Raw genomic sequence first — 22,884 nt, 5'->3', positions numbered from 1 at the left:
TCATATAAGCAAGAGTAGGTCAATTGGGAACATCTTCATAAGTTACTACAAAGGTAGGTTACATTTTCTTGTTCAACAAAGGGTGTAAAGATAAACCACGCAACTATAGGCCAGTCAGTTTAACCTCAGTAGTGGGGAAGCTTTTAGAAACTATAATCAGGGACAAAATTAACAGTCACTTGGACAAGTGTGGATTAATTAAGGAAAGCCAGCATGGATTTGTTAAAGGCAAATCGTGTTTAATCAACTTGATCGAACTTTTTGATGAGGTAACAGAGAGGGTTGATGAGGGCAATGAGGTTGACATGGTGTACATGAATTTCCAAAAGGCGTTCAACAAACTACCAGATAATAGGCTTGCCAGCAAAGTTGAAGCCCATGGAATAAAAGGGACAGTGGCAAAATGGTAAGAAATTGGCTAAGTAACAGGAAACGGAGAGTAGTGGTGAACAGTTGTTTTTCAGACAGGAGGAAGTTACACAGTGGTGTTCCCCAGGGGTCGGTTCTAGGACCACTGCTTTTCTTGATATATATTAATGATTTGGATGAGGGTGTACAGGACACAATTTCAAAATTTGCAGATGACACAAAACTTGGAAGTATAGTGAACAGTGAGGACGAGAGGGATAAGAGGACATAGACAGGCTGGTGGAATGGGTGGATACGTGGCAGATTAAATTTAACACAGAAAAGTGCGAAGTGATACATTTTGGTAGAAAGAATGAGGAGGGGAAATACAAACTAAAGGGTACAATCCTAAAGAGGTGCATGAACAGAGAGACCTAGGGGTATATGTGCACAAATCATTGAAGGTGGCAGGGCAGGTTGAGAAAGCGGTTAAGAAAGCTTACGGTATCCTGGGCTTCATAAATAGAGGTATAGAGTACAAAAGCGTGGAAATTATGATGAACCTGTATAAAGTACTGGTTCAACTTAACTGGGGTATTGTGTCCAATTCTGGGCAGCGGACTTTAGGAAGTATGTGAAGGCCTTGGAGAGAGTGCAGAAAAGATTTATGAGAATTGTTATATATGTAAACCTGTAAATACCTTGGTTAACCACCAGAGGGCTCATCCCCTGGAGTCCCAAGGGATCCAACAATCCCTTGGGAGCACCTATACAGAAGGAGGCTCACAGGCTGGAGCAGCACTCTGGAGACCTGTAATAAAGGACTACGGTCACTTTGAGCTCACAGTATCTGATCAGACTCTTTATTCAATACATAACAATTGACAACGAGATACAGATGACGAACCTCACCGCAACAATGCAAAGAACAGTGGGCATCCTGGAGAAATTTTCGGAGGGAAATGATTGGGAAACCTTCGTGGAGTGACTCGACCAATATTTCATGGCCAACGAGCTGGAAGAAGCAGTGAACGCTGCCAAACGAAGGGTGATCCTCCTCACCGTTTGCGGGGCACCAATAGACATAGAAACATAGAAACATAGAAAATAGGTGCAGGAGTAGGCCATTCGGCCCTTCTAGCCTGCACCGCCATTCAATGAGTTCATGGCTGAACATGCAACTTCAGTACCCCATTCCTGCTTTCTCGCCATACCCCTTGATCCCCCTAGTAGTAAGTATTTCATCTAACTCCTTTTTGAATATATTTAGTGAATTGGCCTCAACAACTTTCTGTGGTAGAGAATTCCACAGGTTCACCACACTCTGGGTGAAGAAGTTCCTCCTCATCTCGGTCCTAAATGGCTTACCCCTTATCCTTAGACTGTGACCCCTGGTTCTGGACTTCCCCAACATTGGGAACATTCTTCCTGCATCTAACCTGTCTAAACCCATCAGAATTTTAAACGTTTCTATGAGATCCCCTCTCATTCTTCTGAACACCAGTGAATACAAGCCCAGTTGATACAGTCTTTCTTGATAGGTCAATCCCGCCATCCCGGGAATCAGTCTGGTGAATCTTCGCTGCACTCCCTCAATAGCAAGAATGTCCTTTCTCAAGTTAGGAGACCAAAACTGTACACAATACTCCAGGTGTGGCCTCACCAAGGCCCTGTACAACTGTAGCAACACCTCCCTGCCCCTGTACTCCAATCCCCTCGCTATGAAGGCCAACATGCCATTTGCTTTCTTAACCGCCTGCTGTACCTGCATGCCAACCTTCAATGACTGTTGTACCAGAACACCCAGGTCTCGTTGCACCTCCCCTTTTCCTAATCTGTTACCATTCAGATAATAGTCTGTCTCTCTGTTTTTACCACCAAAGTGGATAACCTCACATTTATCCACATTATACTTCATTTGCCATGCATTTGCCCACTCAACTAACCTATCCAAGTCGCTCTGCAGCCTCATAGCATCCTCCTCGCAGCTCACACTGCCACCTAACTTAGTGTCATCCGCAAATTTGGAGATACTACATTTAATCCCCTCGTCTAAATCATTAATGTACAGTGTATAAACAGCTGGGGCCCCAGCACAGAACCTTGCGGTACCCCACTAGTCACCGCCTGCCATTCTGAAAAGTACCCATTTACTCCTAATCTTTGCTTCCTGTCTGACAACCAGTTCTCAATCCATGTCAGCACACTACCTCCAATCCCATGTGCTTTAACTTTGCACATTAATCTCTTGTGTGGGACCTTGTCGAAAGCCTTCTGAAAGTCCAAATATACCACATCAACTGGTTCTCCCTTGTCCACTCTACTGGAAACATCCTCAAAAAATTCCAGAAGATTTGTCAAGCATGATTTCCCTTTCACAAATCCATGCTGACTTGGACCTATCATGTCACCTCTTTCCAAATGAGCTGCTATGACATCCTTAATAATTGATTCCATCATCTTACCCACTACCGATGTCAGGCTGACCGGTCTATAATTCCCTGTTTTCTCTCTCCCTCCTTTTTTAAAAAGTGGGGTTACATTGGCTACCCTCCACTCGATAGGAACTGATCCAGAGTCAATGGAATGTTGGAAAATGACTGGCAATGCATCTGCTATTTCCAAGGCCACTTCCTTAAGTACTCTGGGATACCGTCCATCAGGCCCTGGGGATTTATCGACCATCAATCCCATCAATTTCCCCAACACAATTTCCCGACTAATAAGGATTTCCCTCAGTTCCTCCTCCTTACTAGACCCTCTGACCTCTCTTATATCCGGAAGGTTGTTAGTGTCCTCCTTAGTGAATACCGAACCAAAGTACATGTTCAATTGGTCAGCCACTTCTTTGTTCCCTGTTATGACTTCCCCTGATTCTGACTGCACGGGACCTACGTTTGTCTTTACTAACCTTTTTCTCTTTACATATCTATAGAAACTTTTGCAATCCGTCTCAATGTTCCCTGCAAGCTTCTTCTCGTACTCCATTTTCCCTACCCTAATCAAACCCTTTGTCCTCCTATGCTGAGTTCTAAATTTCCCCCAGTCCCCAGGTTCGCTGCTATTTCTGGCCAATTTGTATGCCACTTCCTTGGCTTTAATACTATCACTGATTTCCCTTGATAGCCACGGTTGAGCCACCTTCGCTTTTTTATTTTTACGCCAAACAGGAATGTACAATTGTTGCGGTCTCTAAATGTCTGCCATTGCCCATCCACAGTCAACCCCTTAAGTATCATTCGCCAATCAATCCTAGCCAATTCACGCCTCATACCTTCAAAGTTACCCTTCTTTAAGTTCTGGACCATGGTCTCTGAATTAACTGTTTCATTCTCCATCCTAATGTAGAATTCCACCATATTATGGTCACTCTTCCCCAAGGGCCTTCGCACAACGAGATTGCTAATTAATCCTCTCTCATTACACAACACCCAGTCTAAGATGGCCTCCCCTCTAGTTGGTTCCTCGACATATTGGTCTAGAAAACCATCCCTTATGCACTCCAGGAAATCCTCCTCTACCGTATTGCTTCCAGTTTGGTTAGCCCAATCTATGTGCATATTAAAGTCACCCATTATAACTGTTGCACCTTTATTGCATGCACCCCTAATTTCCTGTTTGATGCCCTCCCCAACATCACTACTACTGTTTGGAGGTCTGTACACAACTCCCACTAACTTTTTTGCCCTTTGGTGTTCTGCAGCTCTACCCTTATAGATTCCACATCATCCAAGCTAATGTCCTTCCTAACTATTGCATTAATCTCCTCTTTAACCAGCAATGCTACCCCACCTCCTTTTCCTTTTATTCTATCCTTCCTGAATGTTGAATACCCCGGATGTTGAGTTCCCAGCCCTGATCATCCTGGAGCCACGTCTCCGTAATCCCAATCACATCATATTTGTTAACATCTATTTGCACAGTTAATTCATCCACCTTATTACGGATACTCCTTGCATTAAGACACAAAGCCTTCAGGCTTGTTTTTTTAACACCCTTTGTCCTTTTAGAATTTTGCTGTACAGTGGCCCTTTTTGTTCTTTGCCTTGGGTTTCTCTGCCCTCCACTTTTCTTCATCTCCTTTCTGTCTTTTGATTTTGCCTCATTTTTGTCTCCCTCTGTCTCCCTGCATAGGTTCCCATCCCCCTGCAATATTAGTTTAACTCCTCCCCAACAGCACTAGCAAACACTCCCCCTAGGACATTGGTTCCGGTCCTGCCCAGGTGCAGACCGTCCGGTTTGTACTGGTCCCACCTCCCCCAGAACCGGTTCCAATGCCCCAAGAATTTGAATCCCTCCCTGCTGCACCACTGCTGAAGCCACGTATTCATCTGCGCTATCCTGCAATTCCTACTCTGACTAGCACATGGCACTGGTAGCAATCCCGAGATTACTACTTTTGAGGTCCTCATGAAAAATCTGCCTCATGAAAAATCTGCTTGCTCCAGCGAAACCCACAGAGAAGTTGTATGATGATTTGTGTACACTCGTCTGGGAGCATCTAAACCCGAAGGAAAGCGTTCTGATGGCGAGGTACCAGTTCTACATGTACAAGAGGTCTGAAGGCCAGGAAGTGGCGAGCTACGTCGCCGAGCTAAGATGCCTTGCAGGACATTGCGAATTTGAAGGACACTTGGAGCACATGCTCAGGGACTTCTTTGTACTTGGCATTGGCCATGAAGTAATACTTTGCAAACTTTTGACTGTAGAGACCCCAACCTTGAGTAAAGCCATAGCGATAGCCCAGGCATTCATCGCCACCAGTGACAATACCAAACAAATATCTCAGCACACGAGTGCTGCTGCAAGTACTGTGAACAAAGTAACGTTGTTTTCGAATCGCAACGTACAGGGCAGGCCTTACATGCCTGCAGCTGCACATCCGCAGATGTCTCAAGAGTCCACCATCAAGGGTGATGAATGCAAGGCCATTAACATCTTGTTGGCGCCGCAGGGGTGATCATCATTTCCATTCATGCCGCTTCAAAGGATACATTTGCAAGGGCTGTGGAACAATGGGACACCTCCAACGAGTGTGCTGGCGCGCTGCAAACCCTGCTAATCCTGCAAACCACTATGTTGCAGAGGAGGACAGATCCACGGTGAATCATGATGAACCAGAGCCTCAGACCGAGGAGGCACAGGTATAATGGGGTACACACATTTACCACAAAGTGTTCCCCGATAATGCTGAAGGTTGAATTAAATGGACTCCCGGTGTCAATGGAGCTGGTCACGGGCGCGAGCCAGTCCATAATGAGCAAAAAAGACTTTCGATAAATTGTGGTGCAGCAAAGCCTCAAGGCCAGTCCTGATTCCCATTCGTACTAAACTGAGAACATACACAAAGGAAGTGATCCCCGTAATCTGCAGTGCTACTGTAAAGGTCTCCTACGATGGAGCGGTGCACAAGTTACAACTCTGGGTGGTACCGGGCGATGGCCCCATGCTGCTCGGCAGGAGCTGGCTGGGGAAGATATGTTGGAACTGGAACGACGTCCCAGCGCTCTCGTCCGTCGACCATACTTCATGTGCCCAGGTCTTAAAAAAGTTCCCCTTGTTGTTCGAACCAGGCATTGGGAAGTTCCAAGGAGCAAAAGTGCAGATCCATCTGATTCCGGGGGCGCGACCCATCCATCACAAGGTGAGAGCGGTACCGTACATGATGACAGAGAAGGTGGAGAGCTGGACCGGCTGCAACAAGAGGGTATTATTTCGCCGATCGAATTCAACGACTGGGCCAGTCCGATTGTTCCAGTCCTCAAGGAAGACGGCACTGTCAGACTCTGTGGTGATTACAAAGTAACTATCAATCGTTTCTCCCTGCAGGATCAATACCCGATACCAAAGACAGACGACCTATTTGCGATGCTGGCGGGAGGAAAAACGTTCACGAAGCTGGATTTGACCTCGGCCTACATGGCACAGGAGCTGGAGGAATTATCAAAGGGCCTCACCTGCATCAACACGCACAAAGGTCTCTTCATTTACAACAGATGCCTGTTTGGGATTTGATCAGCCTTGGCGATATCCCAGAAGAACATGGAAAGCTTACTGAAGTCGGTCCCGCGCACTGTGGTCTTCCAGGGCAACATCTTGGTTACAGGTTGGGACACCGTCGAACATCTGCAAAATCTGGAGGAGGTTCTTAGTCAGATTAATCGTGTGGGGCTCAGGTTAGAACGCACAAAGTGCATTTTCCTGGGGCCTGAAGTAGAGTTTCTGGGAAGAAGAATCGTGGCGGACGGCATCAGGCCCACCGATTCGAAGACAGAGGCAATCGAGAACGCACCGAGACCACAGAACGTGACGGAGCTGCTATCGTTTCTAGGACTCCTGAACTACTTTGGTAACTTCTTACCAGGTCTTAGCACACTGTTAGAACCACCGCACTCTTTACTGCGTAAAGGAGATGAATGGGTATGGGGTAAAAGCCAAGAAAATGTCTTTGTAAAAGCTAGAAAACTGTTATGCTCAAACAAATTGCTTGTGTTGTGTGACCCATGTAAGCGTTTGGTACTAGCATGTGATGCGTCGTCGTATGGCGTCGGGTGTGTATTGCAACAAGCAAATGAATCTGGGAAATTGCAACCAGTTGCTTATGCATCCAGAAGTCTATCTAAGGCTGAGAGGGCCGACAGCATGATCGAAAAAGAAGCGTTAGCATGTGTTTATAGGATAAAGAAAATGCATCAATATCTGGTTGGGCTCAAATTTGAATTGGAAACCGGCCATAAGCCGCTGGTATCCCTCTTTTCTGAAAATAAGGAGATAAATACGAATGCATCAGCCCGCATCCAGAGATGGGCGCTCACATTGTCCACATACAACTATGCCATCCGCCACAGGCCAGGCACAGAAAACTGTGCCGATGCTCTCAGTAGACTACTATTGCCCACCACAGGGATGGAGATGGCACAACCCACAGATTTAGTTGTGGTAATGGAAGCATTCGAGAGTGAGCAATCACCTGTTACCGTCCGACAGATTAGAACCTGGATGAGCCAGGACCCCTTACTGTCCTTAGTAAAAAAACTGTGCGCTCCACGCGAGGTGGTCTAGAGTCCCGTTAGAAATGCAGGAAGAAATAAAGCTGTACCAGCGGCGCAAAGATGAAATGTCTATACAAGCAGACTGCCTTCTATGGGTAATCAAGTAGTGGTACCAAAAAAGGGCAGGGACACCTTCATTAGTGATCTCCAACACACACACACCAGTGGCAACCGACTATGCAGTTGACCACAAAGCAGAACCCATCACCGGCAGCAGCCCAGCAGGACTCACCACACCAGGTAGCTCAGCAAGGCCAGCTGTACAGCAGCCCAGTGAGGGCCCAACAAACGACTCACCAAAACCAGCATTTGCACCGAGACGATCAACCAGGGAAAGGAAGGACCCAGATCGACTCACATTGTAAATAGTTACACTATTGACTTGGGGGGGGGGGGGGAAGTGTTGTTATATATGTAAACCTGTAAATACCTTGTTTAACCACCAGATGACTCATCCCCTGGAGTCCCAAGGGATTCCATAATCCCTTGGGAGCACCTGTACATAAGGAGGCCTCACAGGCTGGAGACCTGTAATAAAGGACTACGGTCACACCTTACTTTGAGCTCACAGTATCTGATCAGACTCTGTATTCAATACATAACAAGAATGATTCCAGGGACTTCAGTTATGTGGATAGACTGGAGAAGCTGGGGTTGTTCTCCTTAGAGCAGAAAAGGTTGAGAGGAGATTTGGTAGAGGTGTTCAAAATCATGAGGGGTCTGGACAGAGTAGATCGAGAAAAACTGTTTCCATTGGTGGAAGATTCAAGAACCAGAGGACACAGATTTAAGGTGACTGGCAAAAGAACCAAAGGTGACATAAGAAAAAACTTTTTTACACAGCGAGTGGTTGGAATCTAGAATGCACTGCCTGAAAGGGTGGTGGAGGCAGACTCAATCACGGCTTTCAAAAGGAAGTTGGATAAGTACATGAAATAATTTTTTTTGCAGGTCTACAGGGAAAGGGCAGGGGAGTGGGACAAGCTAAGGTGCTCTTGCAGAGAGTCGGCATGAGCTCGACGGGCTGAATGGCCTCTTTCCCTGCTGTAACCATGCTATGATTTCCTGAATCTGTTTCTTTCTATTAAATAACTAAAATCAAAAGCATTTTTTCTTAGTTTAGCAGATTTTAAAATATATATATTTGCTTAACTCATTCCCTATTTCATGCCTTCTGTTGGTACCAGCGTTCTTTTTCCTTGATTCAGGAGACTGGGATACTCTGGCCAGTAGAATTCTCCACAGCTGTTTTCATATTTTGGACAATAAAAATTGCACTGTGAAGTACAATTGATCCTTTTAAGCTTCATTCTCTGATATGATTCTATGATAACTCACCCAAGATCAGGCATCCGCGATCTTGGAAATATGATGTGCACCAACCCTACTTGCTGCTTCCTCATCCTTTATGATAACACAACTAACAAGAGGAGATCTTACCTGAATGCCCTGTGCTGTAGAAGACAAGGCCCTGATGAAATGTTCAGTGTTGGCTGGAGACACATCCCCAAGATCTACGTGCCTGTTCTGTAACCTCCGAGGCACTGGCTGAACTTTCCAGGACTGATCCTCTCGGATGTGTGAGGTATGGGGCAAAAAGTCAGGAAGTCCTCCATGACGATCTAGGTCCAGCTTTGTAACCATTCTCAGCTGTAAAATCTGAAAGATGCAATGTGCTCAGTTAACATAAATTAATTCAGGCCATTTGATTGATTGCAGGGTGATGTGGCTTGTTCATGTTTCTGCATATTGAACCATAGAGTGGTAGGATGCATGTTTGCACCTCCAATATATTAGAGTGCTCCAGATCACTGTAACATCAAGGAGAGGGGGAAGAGAGGAGTGGAGATATCTGTCCAGGGCGGAGGACATGATGACAATTTCAGATAGAAATTGTGGCCCCAAGTTTCGTGCCGCGGCGAAAACGGCGCACCTCTGAGCTGGGCGCCTGTTTTTCGCACCGAAAACTGCGCCTAAAAAAAAGTCCGATATTCTCGAGCTCCTTGGAGCTCGATGTCTGCTTGGCGCGGCGCGCTCTTCGCAGCAGGGGGCGGAGCCTAACACTCGCGTCGATTTTCTAAGTAGCAGGGGGCGGGTACAATTTAAATTAGCCTTCGTGATGCCGGCAACCCTGCACGTGCACGTTGGAGCGTGCGCGCACGCGCAGACTCACACAAACATTGGCACTCGGCCATTTTTTAAAATACTGCAGAAAAAGTGAAGATTTGTTTCTTGGACCCCTGCAAAGGCTTGTAATTTAATTTTTTTTGATATTTCTGTGTGTGAGGGAGTGCTTTTAGCAGCACTGCTGAATAAATCACCTGCTGAAACCAGTGAGTTCAGCTTTTCACTGCTAAACTTGCAGAACCGGTGCTGCATTGGTGCATGCAAATTAAGGACTGTGTGTTTGGAGAAATAAGAGTGCCAATTCAACTTTGCAATAATACGTGGTGTTGACAATGCAGCACCCATTCTGCAAATTTAAATATAAAATGTCGATGTGGCTGCCTCTCCCTGTCCAAATGGCCTCAGTCCCACTCACAGCTCGAAGGCTGCTGCTGTATCTTCGGCTGCCGGCCAGCCACTGACGCCGCTGCTATCTCATGGCCGAATGGCCTCATATCGGTCCGTTGATTCTTCGGCTGCCGGCCAGCCACTGACGCCGCTGATATCTCATGGCCAAATGGCCTCGGGTCCGTCCGGTGCTGCTTCTTCGCGGCCAGCCACGAAGAGAATGAAGGCCTGCCTCAAGCACTGCAGCTCAGCTCGAAGCTTGCTGCCACTGCCGTCGAGACACTGACGCCACACCGCTGCCTGTCTCCAACATGAAAGGCCTGCCTGAAGCACTTTCACACAGGTAGGAACATGGTTTATTTAATCTTTTCTTTGCTTATAAATTTTTATTCAGGTTGGATTTATTTGTATAATATTTGTATAAGTATAACTCAGGATTGATTGTAGAATTTAATGACTTCCCTTTCCCCCACTCCCCCGCACCATTCCCTATGCCTAATTTGTAACCTACGCCTGATTTTCTAAAGTGTAGACAAGGTTTTTTCGAGCGTACAAAAATCTTCACTTACTCCATTCTAAGTTAGTTTGGAGTAAGTTTTCACTCACGAAACTTTGAAATCAGGCGTAAGTGGCCGGACACGCCCCCTTTTGAAAAATAAATTCTGTTCCAAAGTGAAACTGTTCTAACTGACTCGAGCTGGAGCAAACTAAATGTGGAGAATTCCGATTTCTAAGATACTCCGTTCTACACCAGTTGCTCCTAAAAATCAGGAGCAAATCATGTGGAAACTTGGGGCCTGTGTCTCAGCCATTCACTGAATAAATCAACTGAGCTTCAACGGCATAATGAATCTTGACTTCACCGCAGATGCATGGAGGAGAAAGAGTGGAGGAAAGTGTACTTAGAGCTCAGGAGGAACAAGAAGGAAAAGTTCAAAGCAATAATGATTATATTAGTATCAACAAAATAGGGAGACACAGACAGGCAAAAGAAAAAGATTTAAAAGTTTGCGGTGGAGAAAGAAAAGTTGGAGGTGCCCTGTGTTAGGGAGGATTTGTGCTCTCCACCAACCACTGCATGAATTATGCCTGTGTGGACATCGGGTGAAGCCACCTGTTCGTCCTACAAGGGGGAATTCAGAGGGTTAGTCACCCTGAATGCTGGGCGCACTCGTATACAGCCTAGCAGCTAACCTAAGAATGGCAGAGGCCTGGAACCAGGTCACTTACCCACTCTTTTCCTTGTATTCATATTCCTCAATATTGCTAACTGAACGGTACTTTTTGCATCCTAGGAAAATAGGTACATGGTACATGTCCAGACTGCCCAATCCAAACTCAGCTCACCATTTCATAAATAGCAACTCCAAGCCCAGGCTTCTCAGAGCGGCTGAGTCTTTCAAGTAAAAACTTTAGTGAAGGCATTAAAAGACATGAGACAATTCAATTGATAGATTTAATGATGTGATTCTGAAATTATTTTTTTTTTAAACTTTGGTTAAACTCTTATTTTGGACATTAAAATTTGAGTTACCAAGGAAAAAAATCAGAAAGCATTTTGAGTGAATTGTGGAAATCGAGTGTCCAGGCATTGTTACCCAGTGGCCAGTTTATATAGGGTGACAAGTATACATAGGTCTTGAATTAGCTGTAGGTCGGTATGAAACTGACTGCACTGTGCTGCCCCTCCACCCCCACCACACAGACGCACACACAATCGGCAGTCAGTGAAATCTCATAAATCATTGAAACTGATGAAAACTTCAGCTCTTCCGCAGTAAGTACACTGTTAAATTTCCCACTAAAATTTAGACCCAAAGGGATTAGGTGTAACTGGGGTATTAACAGCATATTGACTGCTAAGCAAAGGTTAAGGGCCTGGAAAACTAATTTTAATTGTGTGCACTGTGAAATTTGTCCATTTTAATAAAAACTAAAGTTTTTAAGAAACTTTTCAAAAAAATGTTTTTTAATTTTTTTTTAAGTTTGTGCATCTTTATTTTAGGTTTGCCTTTTCCCCATGTGAGAATCCCAATCTTTCTTTTGCTCTCTATAACTATTTTTAAAAGTTAGAATTTTAAGAGGTTTTTCATTTCTTTGTTTTCTGTCTGTGAGAATTCTGCCGTTTGATTGGCTGCTTAGACAGCCTGTTGATGTCACAGCAGTTCGAACAAGGGGATCCCCCTTAAGTTCCTTGAATTGAATTCAAGGTCGGAAAACCCGAAGTTCTCGACACAGCGTCTGTGAGATCCTTGTGTGGAGCATACATCTGGGCCAGCAGCAAATGCCTTCGCTTTGTCGCTGACTGCAAATTCAGGGCCAAAGACATAGGAATTTATACCAGAAAAATTAACACAAAGGGCCCAAGTTTCCATATGATTTGCGCCTGATTTTTAGGAGCAACTGGTGGAGAACGGACTATCTTAGAAATCGCAATTCTCCACATTTTTTTTTCTGCAATTCTAGTCAGGTAGAACAGTTCCACTTTGGAACAGAATTTTTTCTTCAAAAGGGAACGTGTCCGGCCACTGACGCCTGATTTGAAAGTTTCCACAGTGAAAACGTACTCCAAACTAACTTAGAATGGAGCAAGTGAAGATTTTTGTAGAACTGAAAAAACTTGTTCTACACATTAAAAAATCAGGCGCAGGTTACAAATTAGGCGTCCAGAACGAGGTGGGGGGGGGGGGAAGGGGGGGGAAGGGAACTCATTAAATTCTACAATAAATCCTTATTTATACTTCTACAAATATTATACAAATAAATCCAACCTGAATAAAAATTTATAAGCAAAGAAAAGATTAAATAAACCATCTTCCTACCTGTGTGAAAGTGCTTCAGCCAGGGAGAATGCTGCAGCAAGCCTCACAAAACGAGGCAGCCGTTCCCGAACGCGGGGGGGGAAGGAAGCCGTTCCAGACGGCGGGCGGGAGGGAGGGAACCGACCGCCGACCGAACGCGGAGGGGCGGGGGGGGGGGGGGAGCCGTTCCAGACGGCGGGGAGGGACCCAACCGACCGACCGAACGCAAGGGGGGGGAAGCCGTTCCAGATGGCGGGCGAGCGACCGAACGCGGGGGGGGGGCGGGGGAGCCGTTCCGGGCGGGCGAGCGGGGGGAGTGCGGGCCCGACCGACCGAACGCAGCGGGGGGGTGGAGAGGAAGCCATTCCAGACGGCGGGAGGGAGGGAGGGAGGGAGGGAGGGAAGGAGACAGAAGGCTGCAGGAAGCCTCAGAAATTGAGGAGCCATTTCCCGACGGCAAAAGGGGGAGGTCGTCGGGAAACGGCTGCCTCAACTTTCTGAGGCTTCCTGCAGCCTTCTCAGTGCTGATGTGCTGATGGCAATGTGCTTTTATTAAAAAATGTTCAAAAACTAAACAGCTACAAAGAACTACAAAAATGGCCGAGTGCCAATGTTTCCTTCTCACTGCGCGTACGCGAACGCTCCAACGCGCATGCGCAGCGTTGCCAGCAGGAAGAAAACTCATTTAAATAGTACCCGCCCCCTCCCACTTACAAAATCGGCGCGAGTGTAGGCTCCGCCCCCCTGGGCGCTGCGCCAAACAGACAAGGAGCTGCAGGGCTCTCCAGAATCCCGAGTTTTTTTTCCGGCACCGTTTTAGGTGTGAAAAACGGGCGCCCAGCTCGGAGGGGCGCCCGTTTTTTATCATGTTGAAACTTGGGCCCAAAAAGTGACAAAAACATGACAACAGAAACCACACAGACATAAGATTTTTAATATATTATAGGTTTGAAAAGAAGATTTACATACACATTATGTTCAAAGGTTTATATATATCAGAAAAATATAACATTTTTAGATACACAGTATATATGGATTATCATATAGAAATATATTTTACTGTACAATTTATATATTTCACATTCATTTATATTTTGTTCTGATTTCCCTTTTATCTCAAATCTCTACAATTATATAGTAATTGATTGGAAGGTATGAGTAAAGATATAGGGAATGTACTCTGATTGATGGGATGTGACAAGTTGCATTCCCCAGGGATCTCTACTTGGGCCTCAGAATTTCACCATGTTTAGCAATGACTTGGCTGAAGGAATAGAGAGTTTTATATCCAAGTGTGCAGATGGCACTAAGTTAGGAGACACAATAAGTTGTGTATACGAGAGCAGGAAGTTACAAAGGGGCATAGATTAAGTGAGTAGGCAAAACTGTGGCAGATGGAGATGTGTAAGGTCATCCACTTTGCATCCAGTAAGACAAATCGGAATATTTTCTTAAAAGCAAGAGACTAAGAACTGTGGAGGAGCAAAGGGATGTCGGTATCCAGGAACACAAACCACTAAAGATAGTGCATATATACAAAAAGTAATGAAAAAGGCTAATGAATGTTGGCCTTTATCTGAAGCCGATTTGAATATTAAGGGGTGGAAGTTATGCTTCAGTTGTATAGAGCCTTGATCAGACCTCATCTGGAGTACTTTGTTCAGTTTTGGGCATTGCACCTCAGTATAAATTCTTTCCCATATGCAATTTGATCCAATTTCCATTTACTTACATTAATTTTAATATAATCATTATATAGCTCTATTATATCATCTAATCCTCCATATCAAGCAAAATATTGTCTAACTTCCCATGACCAACATCATGGGTGATTTATAATAATATAAAACCAAAGCATTACATAAGCACGGAATGTTATGACTTTAAAATGGGGACTGAATTACATCTGCACATTCTTCACTAATTATCATTGATATATTTTTCACTCTCTAACCATGTTTCATCTGAAAACTTAGTCTTGATTCACTAAGTACAACATCAGGCGAGATTGATTGGTAATATATTTAAAATGTTGCATCTCTAAGAATTTCTAAGTTTTTCCATTATAAATTTGTATGTTCACATTTATAATGGAAACTGCCTATGCAATCTTGTCACACTGCAGTTACACCCTCCTGCTAAAAGAGATTGCTGCTGCGAAACCACAAGCAAGGGGATATATTTACAGCCTGACAAGCTTAAATAGGCAGTTTCTAAAACAAATGAAAACATAAATATTTATCGTATAAAAATAAAGAACAAAATATATAGCTTTAAAATGGGGACTAAATTGTGTCTGATCCAATTAACACCCTCCCTTCGAAATGCATTTCATCTGTACATCATCATCATCATTGGCTGTCCCTCAGAATCGAGGAGGACTTGCTTCCACTCTTAATATGAGTTCTTTGGTTCTCTTATTGGACTGTTCAGCCACCAAAGACTCTGTCACAGGTGGAGCAGATAGTCGTTGAGGGAAGGGGTGAGTGGGACTGGTTTGCCGCACGCTCTTTCCGCTGCCTGTGCTTATTTTCTGCATGCTCTCGGTGATGAGACTCGAGGTACTCAGCACCTTCCTGGATGCACTTCCTCCACTTAGGGCGATCTCTGGCCAGCGACTCCCAGGTGTCAGTGGGGATGTTGCACTTTATCATGGAGGCTTTGAGGTTGTCCTTGTAACATTTCATAGAAACATAGAAAATAGGTGCAGGAGTAGGCCATTCGGCCCTTTGTGCCTGCACCACCATTCAATAAGATCATGGCTGATCATTCCCTCAGTACCCCTTTCCTGCTTTCTCTCCATATCCCTTGATCCCTTAGCCATAAGGGCCATATCTAACTCCCTCTTGAATATATCCAATGAACTGGCATCAACAACTCCCTGCGGCAAGGAATTCCACAGGTTAACAACTCTCTGAGTGAAGAAGTTTCTCCTCATCTCAGTCCTAAATGGCCTACCCCTTATCCTAAGACTGTGTCCCCTGGTTCTGGACTTCCCCAACATCGGGAACATTCTACCCGCATCTAACCTGTCCCGTTCCGTCAGAATCTTAAATGTTTCTATGAGATCCCCTCTCATCCTTCTAAACTCCAATGTATAAAGGCCCAGTTGATCCAGTCTCTCCTCATATGTCAGTCCTGCCATCCCGGGAATCAGTCTGGTGAACCTTCGCTGCACTCCCTCAATAGCAAGAACGTCCTTCCTCAGATTAGGAGACCAAAACCGAATACAATATTCCAGGTGAGGCCTCACCAAAGCCCTGTACAACTGCAGTAAGATCTCCCTGCTCCTATACTCAAATCCCCTATCTATGAAGGCCAACATACCATTTGCCTTCTTCACCACCTGCTGCACCTGTATGCCAACTTTCAATGACTGATGAACCAAGACACACAGGTCTCATTGCACCTCCCCTTTTCCTAATCTGCCACCATTCAGATAATATTCTGTCTTCGCATTTTTGCTCCCAAAGTGGATAACCTCACATTTATCCACATTATACTGCATCTGCCATGCATTTGCCCACTCACCTAACCTGTCCTAGTTACCCTGCAGCCTCCTAAAGTCCCCCTCACAGCTCACACTGCCACTCAGTTTAGTTTCCTCTGCCCATCTTTGGCTCGTTTGCCGTGAAGGAGTTCCAAGTAGAGCGCTTGCTTTGGGAGTCTTGTGTCAGGCATGCGAACAATGTGGCCTGCCCAGCAGAGCTGATCAAGTGTGGCCAGTGCTTCAATGCTGGGGATGTTGGCCTGGCTGAAGACGCTGATGTTGGTGCGTCTGTCCTCCCAGGGGATTTGTAGGATCTTGCGGAGACATCGTTGGTGATATCTCTCCAGCGACCTGAGGTGTCTGCTGTACATGGTCCATGTCTCTGAGCCATACAGGTGGGCGGGTATTACTACAGCCCTGTAGACCATGAGCTTCGTGGCAGTTTTGAGGGTCTGGTCTTCAAACACTCTTTTCCTCAGGTGGCCGAAGGCTACACTGGCGCACTGGAGGCAGTGTTGAATCTCGTCGTCAATGTCTGCTCTTGTTGATAAGAGGCTCCCGAGGTATGGGAAATGGTCCACGTTGTCCAGGGCCGTGCTGTGGACCTTGATGACTGGGGGGCAGTGCTGTGCGGTGAGGACAGGCTGGTGGAGGACCTTTGTCTTACGGATGTTTAGCGTAAGGCCAATGCTTTCGTACGCCTCAGTAAAAACGTCGACCATGTCCTGGAGTTCAGCCTCTGTATGTGCACAGATGTAGGCATTGTCCACGTACTGTAGCTCGACGACAGAGGTTGGGGTGGTCTTGGACCTGGCCTGGAGACGGCGAAGATTGAACAGATTCCCAATTGTTCTGTAGTTTAGTTCCACTCCAGCGGGGAGCTTGTTGACTATGAGGTGGAGCATGGCAGCAAGGAAGATTGAGAAGAGGGTTGGGGCGATGATGCAGCCCTGTTTGACACCAGTCTGGACGTGGATTGGGTCTGTAATGGACCTGTTGGTAAGGATCACGGCCTGCATGTCGTCATGGAGCAGGTGGAGGATGATGACGAACTTTTGGGGGCATCCGAAGCAGAGGAGGATGCGCCATAGACCCTCAGGGTTAACAGTGCCAAAGGCCTTTGTAAGGTCGAAGAAGGCCATGTATAAGAGTTATCGCACTGCAAAAATCATGTCCGTTGTGCCCCGTAGGGGACGAAATCTGCACTGCAACTCCAGGAGGAGCTCCTCAGCCACAGGGAGAAGAACTAGCGATGACTTTCCCAGTGGCTGATAGCAGGGAAATTCCTCTGTAGTTGCCGCAGTCGGACTTGTCCCCTTTTTTAAAGATGGTCACGATTACTGCATCTCTGAGATCTCCCAGCATGCTCTCCTCCCACCAGATGAGAGAGATGAGGTCATGTATTTGCGCCAACAGTACCTCTCCGCCATACTTCAGTATCTCAGTGGGGATTCCATCCGCTCCCGTAGCCTAGTTGTTTTTAAGCTGCCTTATGGCTTTTTCTATCTCGTGCAGTGTTGGAATTTTGCCGAAGTGGTGGCGGGTTGCATGCTGCAGGATGTACAGACTTGGTCTTGATTATCCATGTGAAATGCTAAGAGAGATTGACCAGTATGTACTACAGCCCACAGCCCCATAGATCTTCCAGAACCCCATAAACCAGCCATGGAAACAGGCCAATACACATAATGAAGAGTTGTATCTGGCTTGCCTTCCACCCCATCCCCATCCCCCATATGCAGAGCTTGTAGCATACCAATATATAAACTTATCCATTCCTCTCCTATAATAACGCGTTCAACTCTGATCAGTTATCCTGAATTCTCAAGATGCACTCATGTAAAATCCAAAAATAAGCTGCATTCATAAGAATAAATTAAAGCTGTTAACCACTGCAGCAACATTCCAGCTGAGTTAATCTATTAACCAACAGCTATTATGTTCCATCTGGTTTACAGACTGGTTAATATATAATTATGAAAAAACTACCCTTTGTATTTAGGATTTTCAGACTACACTACCGTTACATTATAATGTTTCAAATACAGTATGCATGTACTTAAAATTAATTTACTAGTGCCCACCTATCCTATCTATAACAAAAATAACTTGGTAGAAGATTTTTTAAATAGGTACAAAGAATAAAACTTATTTATTAGTTATTTAAACGGACTAAAGGAAAGGAGAGGATGATGGCTCTTTTATGCATTCTTCTACAGAAATTAAGAACGGTGTGTTCGGTGCTGTATATGATAAAGTGCAGATGTTAAATCATTATTATTGGGGAAATAAAACTTGATTTGGTAGGGAAAAAAATCTGGTCAGTGAAGGTATTTATTAAACATGCAAAGACAATGAGTTGAAGTATCTACGCAGTTCCCCTCCCACCCCCCCCCACCCCCCAGACACACACACACACACACACACACACACACCTCACACCTCACACAAGATATATATACCTCATCAACATCTGCATCAAAAGTAGAGACCAATTCTGCTAGGAATTGGATCGCTTCTGGTGTTAAAAGAGTTTGGAATTCTTCTTTCAGAATTGGAGGAGGTGGCTCGAGCTCCACTCCAGTTACTGTCTGCAATAGAACAAATATGCACAACTTAGTGCAAGATACTTCCAGCAAACTGCATACAGATGTAAAAGATTGTTTCTAATACCTGTACAGCAATACTTTTCACTGCATATGAATTCTTAATTTGTTGTGTTTTTAATAAAAAGTACGGTTTCATTAGAAAGGATATTATTTAAAAGCAATTTTAAAACAACTACTCGCAATTCAATAATTCCCATCTATAAATTAAGTAACTAAATGGTTTGTCCTTTTGATCGATGGAGCTGATCCTCCTCCTGACTGCAAGGTAAGTTTAAATTTTAAAAAATTAAACATCAAGATAGAATGAAAGTTCCAGTTTGGATCAGGATTACTTTTAAAACTTAACTCCAGTTAAAACAAAAATAATTTACTGGCCGTGATAAGGGCTCATAGGTGACAGTAATCATTTTAGAATATGCCAAAGAATTATGTTAGCATTTATAGTGGATTATATAAAAGTGTAAAGTCTAACATTTACTGTTGTGACACTCCTATTGCACAAGGTCCAAGAGATCCATTACCATCAGAAAAGCAGCCTCACAAATAGATAACGTCTGTTTGTCTTAATTAATGACTGCAGCAACTCGACATACCTTGTGACTCCATTCATTTGAATCTGTTAAAACTCACTGCTTTTCATACTTACGGTAATTTGTTGCAATGTTGCTGCCATATTCACTGCAGTTTTCTCGACGGAAGAAGTTGGCTTTTGCTGACTGAGAGTTTACATTTGCTTTTGGTGTTTGATCTGCTACGTTTCACAAACTGAGTCCAATGACCTTCAATTTCTGTTCAGTATCATCCCACCAGAATTAGTTTTCAGCCAATGACAATTCAACTACAAACAAAACTGAAGAAATTGTTGTAAATTTAAATAACATTCACAGTATAGACATGCAATAACTCATCAGTATTTTTCATGAAATTACAATATTTAATAATAGATTTTTGATAGACATGGATTGGTAGCAACGTACTTTGTTATCTAATTTCAAAAAAATCATACCAATTTTCTGCCTTTTCCTTTTCTTCCTCTCCTAAATACAGTGACATAGCTGGGATACAGTGCTATGGGTGCTAGTTTGCCCACATAACAATAATGGGCTAGATATTGATGGAGCGAGGCTCCTTGTGGTGTACACCATTGTTCCCGGCACCATTCAGCTCAAAAATTTTTTGTCTCGTAACTTGCTGGAATTGGCAGCTGAAAATAGTGTGGCAAGAGCAATGGGCATCTGGGACAGCAGGACTAAGTGTACCACCTTAATCAATGAGATTTAAAGATTGAGAAAGAAACAGAGGAACGACGGAGAAGGGGGTGGATTAGAGTGGGTGAATTGGAGACAAATCAGGTACAGAAATATAAATAGAGTGAATTGAGAAAAAGTGGCAGATGGAATTCAATATCAGCAAATGTGAGGTGGTACATTTTGGTCAAAAAATAAAATAATTATACTTTGCTTGGGGACGTTGGGGGTGATGTGAAAATGCAGAAGGACTTGGGGTTCAAGTTCACAAGACATTGAAAGCACCACCTTAACTGGATAAGGCCATAAAAAAGTAATGGAATACTGAGTTTCAAGGAAAGAGGTACATAGCATGTACAACATAGCAACAAGCCATTTGGCCCAAATGGTCTCTGCCGGAGTTTATGGTCCACACAAGCCTCCTCCCACCCCTCTTCTTCTAATCCTATCAGCTTATCAGTCTATTCCTTTCTCCCTCATGTGCTTATCTAACTTCCCCTTATTGAATATAAAAGTCCAGATGTAATGGTGAATCTATATCAAATCTTAGTAAGACAACAGTTGTAGTACTGTGCACAGTTTTGGGCTTTGCACTACAGGATATTGAGGCAATCGAGATGGTACAGAACAGATCCAAGTGGGTGCTGCCTGTTATGAGGAAATACAAATATAAACGAAGACTTGAAAAATTGGGCCTGTTTTTGTTAGAACAGAGGAAGAATGATTTGACAGAGGTAATTAAAATTGTGTTGGGATGATACAGGGTTGACAGAAACAGACTGCTTCCAATTGTTGATGAGTCTAGAACAAGGCAACGTAGATATATGATTAAATGCAAGAGATTTACGACAGAGAATAGGACAATTTTTAAAAAAATCATAGAGGGTTTGTGAGGCTGTGGATTGCACGACTGGAGTTAGTAATTGATGGAGAGACCACATCAACATAAGAAATAGGAGCAGGAGTAGGCCATTTAGCCCCTCGAGTCTGCTCCGCCATTCAATAAGATCATTGCTGATCTGATCTTGGCCTCAAATCCACTTTCCTGCATGTTCCCCATAACCCTTGACTCCCTTGTAGTTCAAGAATCTGTCTATCTCCGCCTTGAATATATTCAATTACTCAGCCTCCACAGCTCTCTGGGGTAGAGAATTCCAAAGATTCACGACCCTCTGAGAGAAGAAATTCCTCCTCATCTCCGTCTTAAATGCGCAACCCCTTATTCTGAAACTATGCTCCCTAGTTCTAGATTCCCCCACGAGGGGAAACATCTTCTCAGCATCTACCCTATCAAGCCCCTCAACATTTAAGAATATGTTAGAGGTGGTTGAAGGAAAGGGAAATAAATGGATATGGAAACAGACACACACATGGGAATAGGACTACTGCACACATGGATGCAAAATACCAACATAGTCTGATTGGGCCAAATGGCTTGTTTCTATTTTGTAATTTTATGTACTCCTATGTAAATTATAATAGAGCCCAATCAGTTTTTGTTCCATTTAAATTAAATTTCCCCTATGAACTCCTCCCAGGCGATACTTTATGCCTAGGTAGCAAGACAAATATCTATCCTGAACCCTCTAACAGGCTTTTCATTAATGGAGCCTGAACATTAAACATTCACTCACATGCACTTTTCAGAGAGGCCATTGAATAACAATCAAGGACAGAAACCCTAACTGTTTCCTCCACTCTAGCCCCGAGACTGACACAATCAAATCGATCTATTCTCTCCACAATGCTCCCAACCCCTTTATCACCAGGGTGGGTGAGCAACTTGCTCCCAGACCTCCCCAGTGCAGCCTGAGCCACCCTCTAGTAATAACAACTCGATAGATGACTCTTCTCTGATCTTTCCTAACACTGTGGGGCAACCCTCACTCTCTATTATGCACACAGTTGGATTGCTGTGGCTGGCAATCGTTGAATCAATCCTGTGTCTGTGTGGAGAATGCAAGTTTCTTCCCATGTGGTACAGAGCCACGGAGATCAGAAAGGTCCCAGTTCCTGGGCTGTGCTGAACAAACTGGGTGCAGTGGGAAGTTATAAATGTCCTGGCCAAAGAAGTACACTCATGCAGAAGTGTCCTAGATGCAGCCTGTGAGCTCCTCTAATTAGACCCTTTCTTTAACTGTTCTTTAACTTTTTATTGGTTACAAAATCCATTACTGTTTCCCTTGACATTATCTGGCAGTCTTTCTTTATAACTCTTCTTAGCCTTTCTAATTGTATATGCTTCCTCTCTATATTTTCTAATATTCCATTTGATTTTCTTTTGTATTATTAGTCTCAGATTTGTCATTTGCCTCTTTTAAAAAAAATCTCTACTCATTCAAGGATCTTCAGCTTTTACTGCATCATCTTTTCTTGTGGGAATATGTCTAATCTGCAACTCAATCATCTGCTGCTTAAATGTTTCTAATTTTACACTGTCTTATTTGCCAATTTTTCTTTTCAGTTGATCTGGGCTTTTATCTCATTGAAATTGGCTTTTTCCTAGTGAAGTACATTCATCTTTGATTACTTTGTCCACTTTTCAATTTTATTATGTTAAATAATTAACATTACGTGTACACTGCTACAATTAAAACATTTAAAACAAGTTCCTTGATCGGCCAGTGAACTTATTCCGTGAGCTGCTGAGCCATACAGGCAAGAGGGCCCGGTAGCCTGCCACCATCACCATCACCAGCCAGCATTCAACAAACAGAGACCAGTCCATCAACACTCTCAACAACCAGACACTAGAGGCCTGACACCACCAGCAGAAGACGGCCAGCTACCAACAGCAGGAATGGGTGCAGTTTCTGTTTCTCC

The 22,884-nt window shown here is 44.2% G+C and overlaps 1 protein-coding gene across 6 annotated transcripts in view; it reads right to left on the bottom strand.

Annotated features, from left to right (window-relative positions):
• The window catches only part of ugl (ureidoglycolate lyase), a 57,979-nt gene that overhangs the window by 32,589 nt on the left and 2,506 nt on the right, over positions 1 to 22,884 (bottom strand). For 5 of the 6 annotated variants that reach the window (XM_070872149.1, XM_070872152.1, XM_070872147.1 and 2 more), the window contains exons 2-4: positions 19,461 to 19,664; positions 18,668 to 18,796; positions 8,841 to 9,059 (exon numbers count right to left, since the gene is read on the bottom strand). In XM_070872149.1, coding sequence (XP_070728250.1) covers positions 8,841 to 9,059; positions 18,668 to 18,796; positions 19,461 to 19,487 — 375 coding nt within the window. In that variant the 5' untranslated portion in view covers positions 19,488 to 19,664. Of the gene's footprint in view, positions 1 to 8,840; positions 9,060 to 18,667; positions 18,797 to 19,460; positions 19,665 to 19,820; positions 19,895 to 22,884 lie in introns of those variants that run through there. The other variant, XM_070872151.1, reaches the window with a different exon arrangement.

Source organism: Pristiophorus japonicus, chromosome 2 (assembly GCF_044704955.1).
Source record: "Pristiophorus japonicus isolate sPriJap1 chromosome 2, sPriJap1.hap1, whole genome shotgun sequence".
NCBI lineage: Eukaryota > Metazoa > Chordata > Chondrichthyes > Pristiophoridae > Pristiophorus > Pristiophorus japonicus.
Note: the sequence above shows the minus strand (reverse complement) of the source record. Positions and strands in the feature narration are given on the sequence as shown.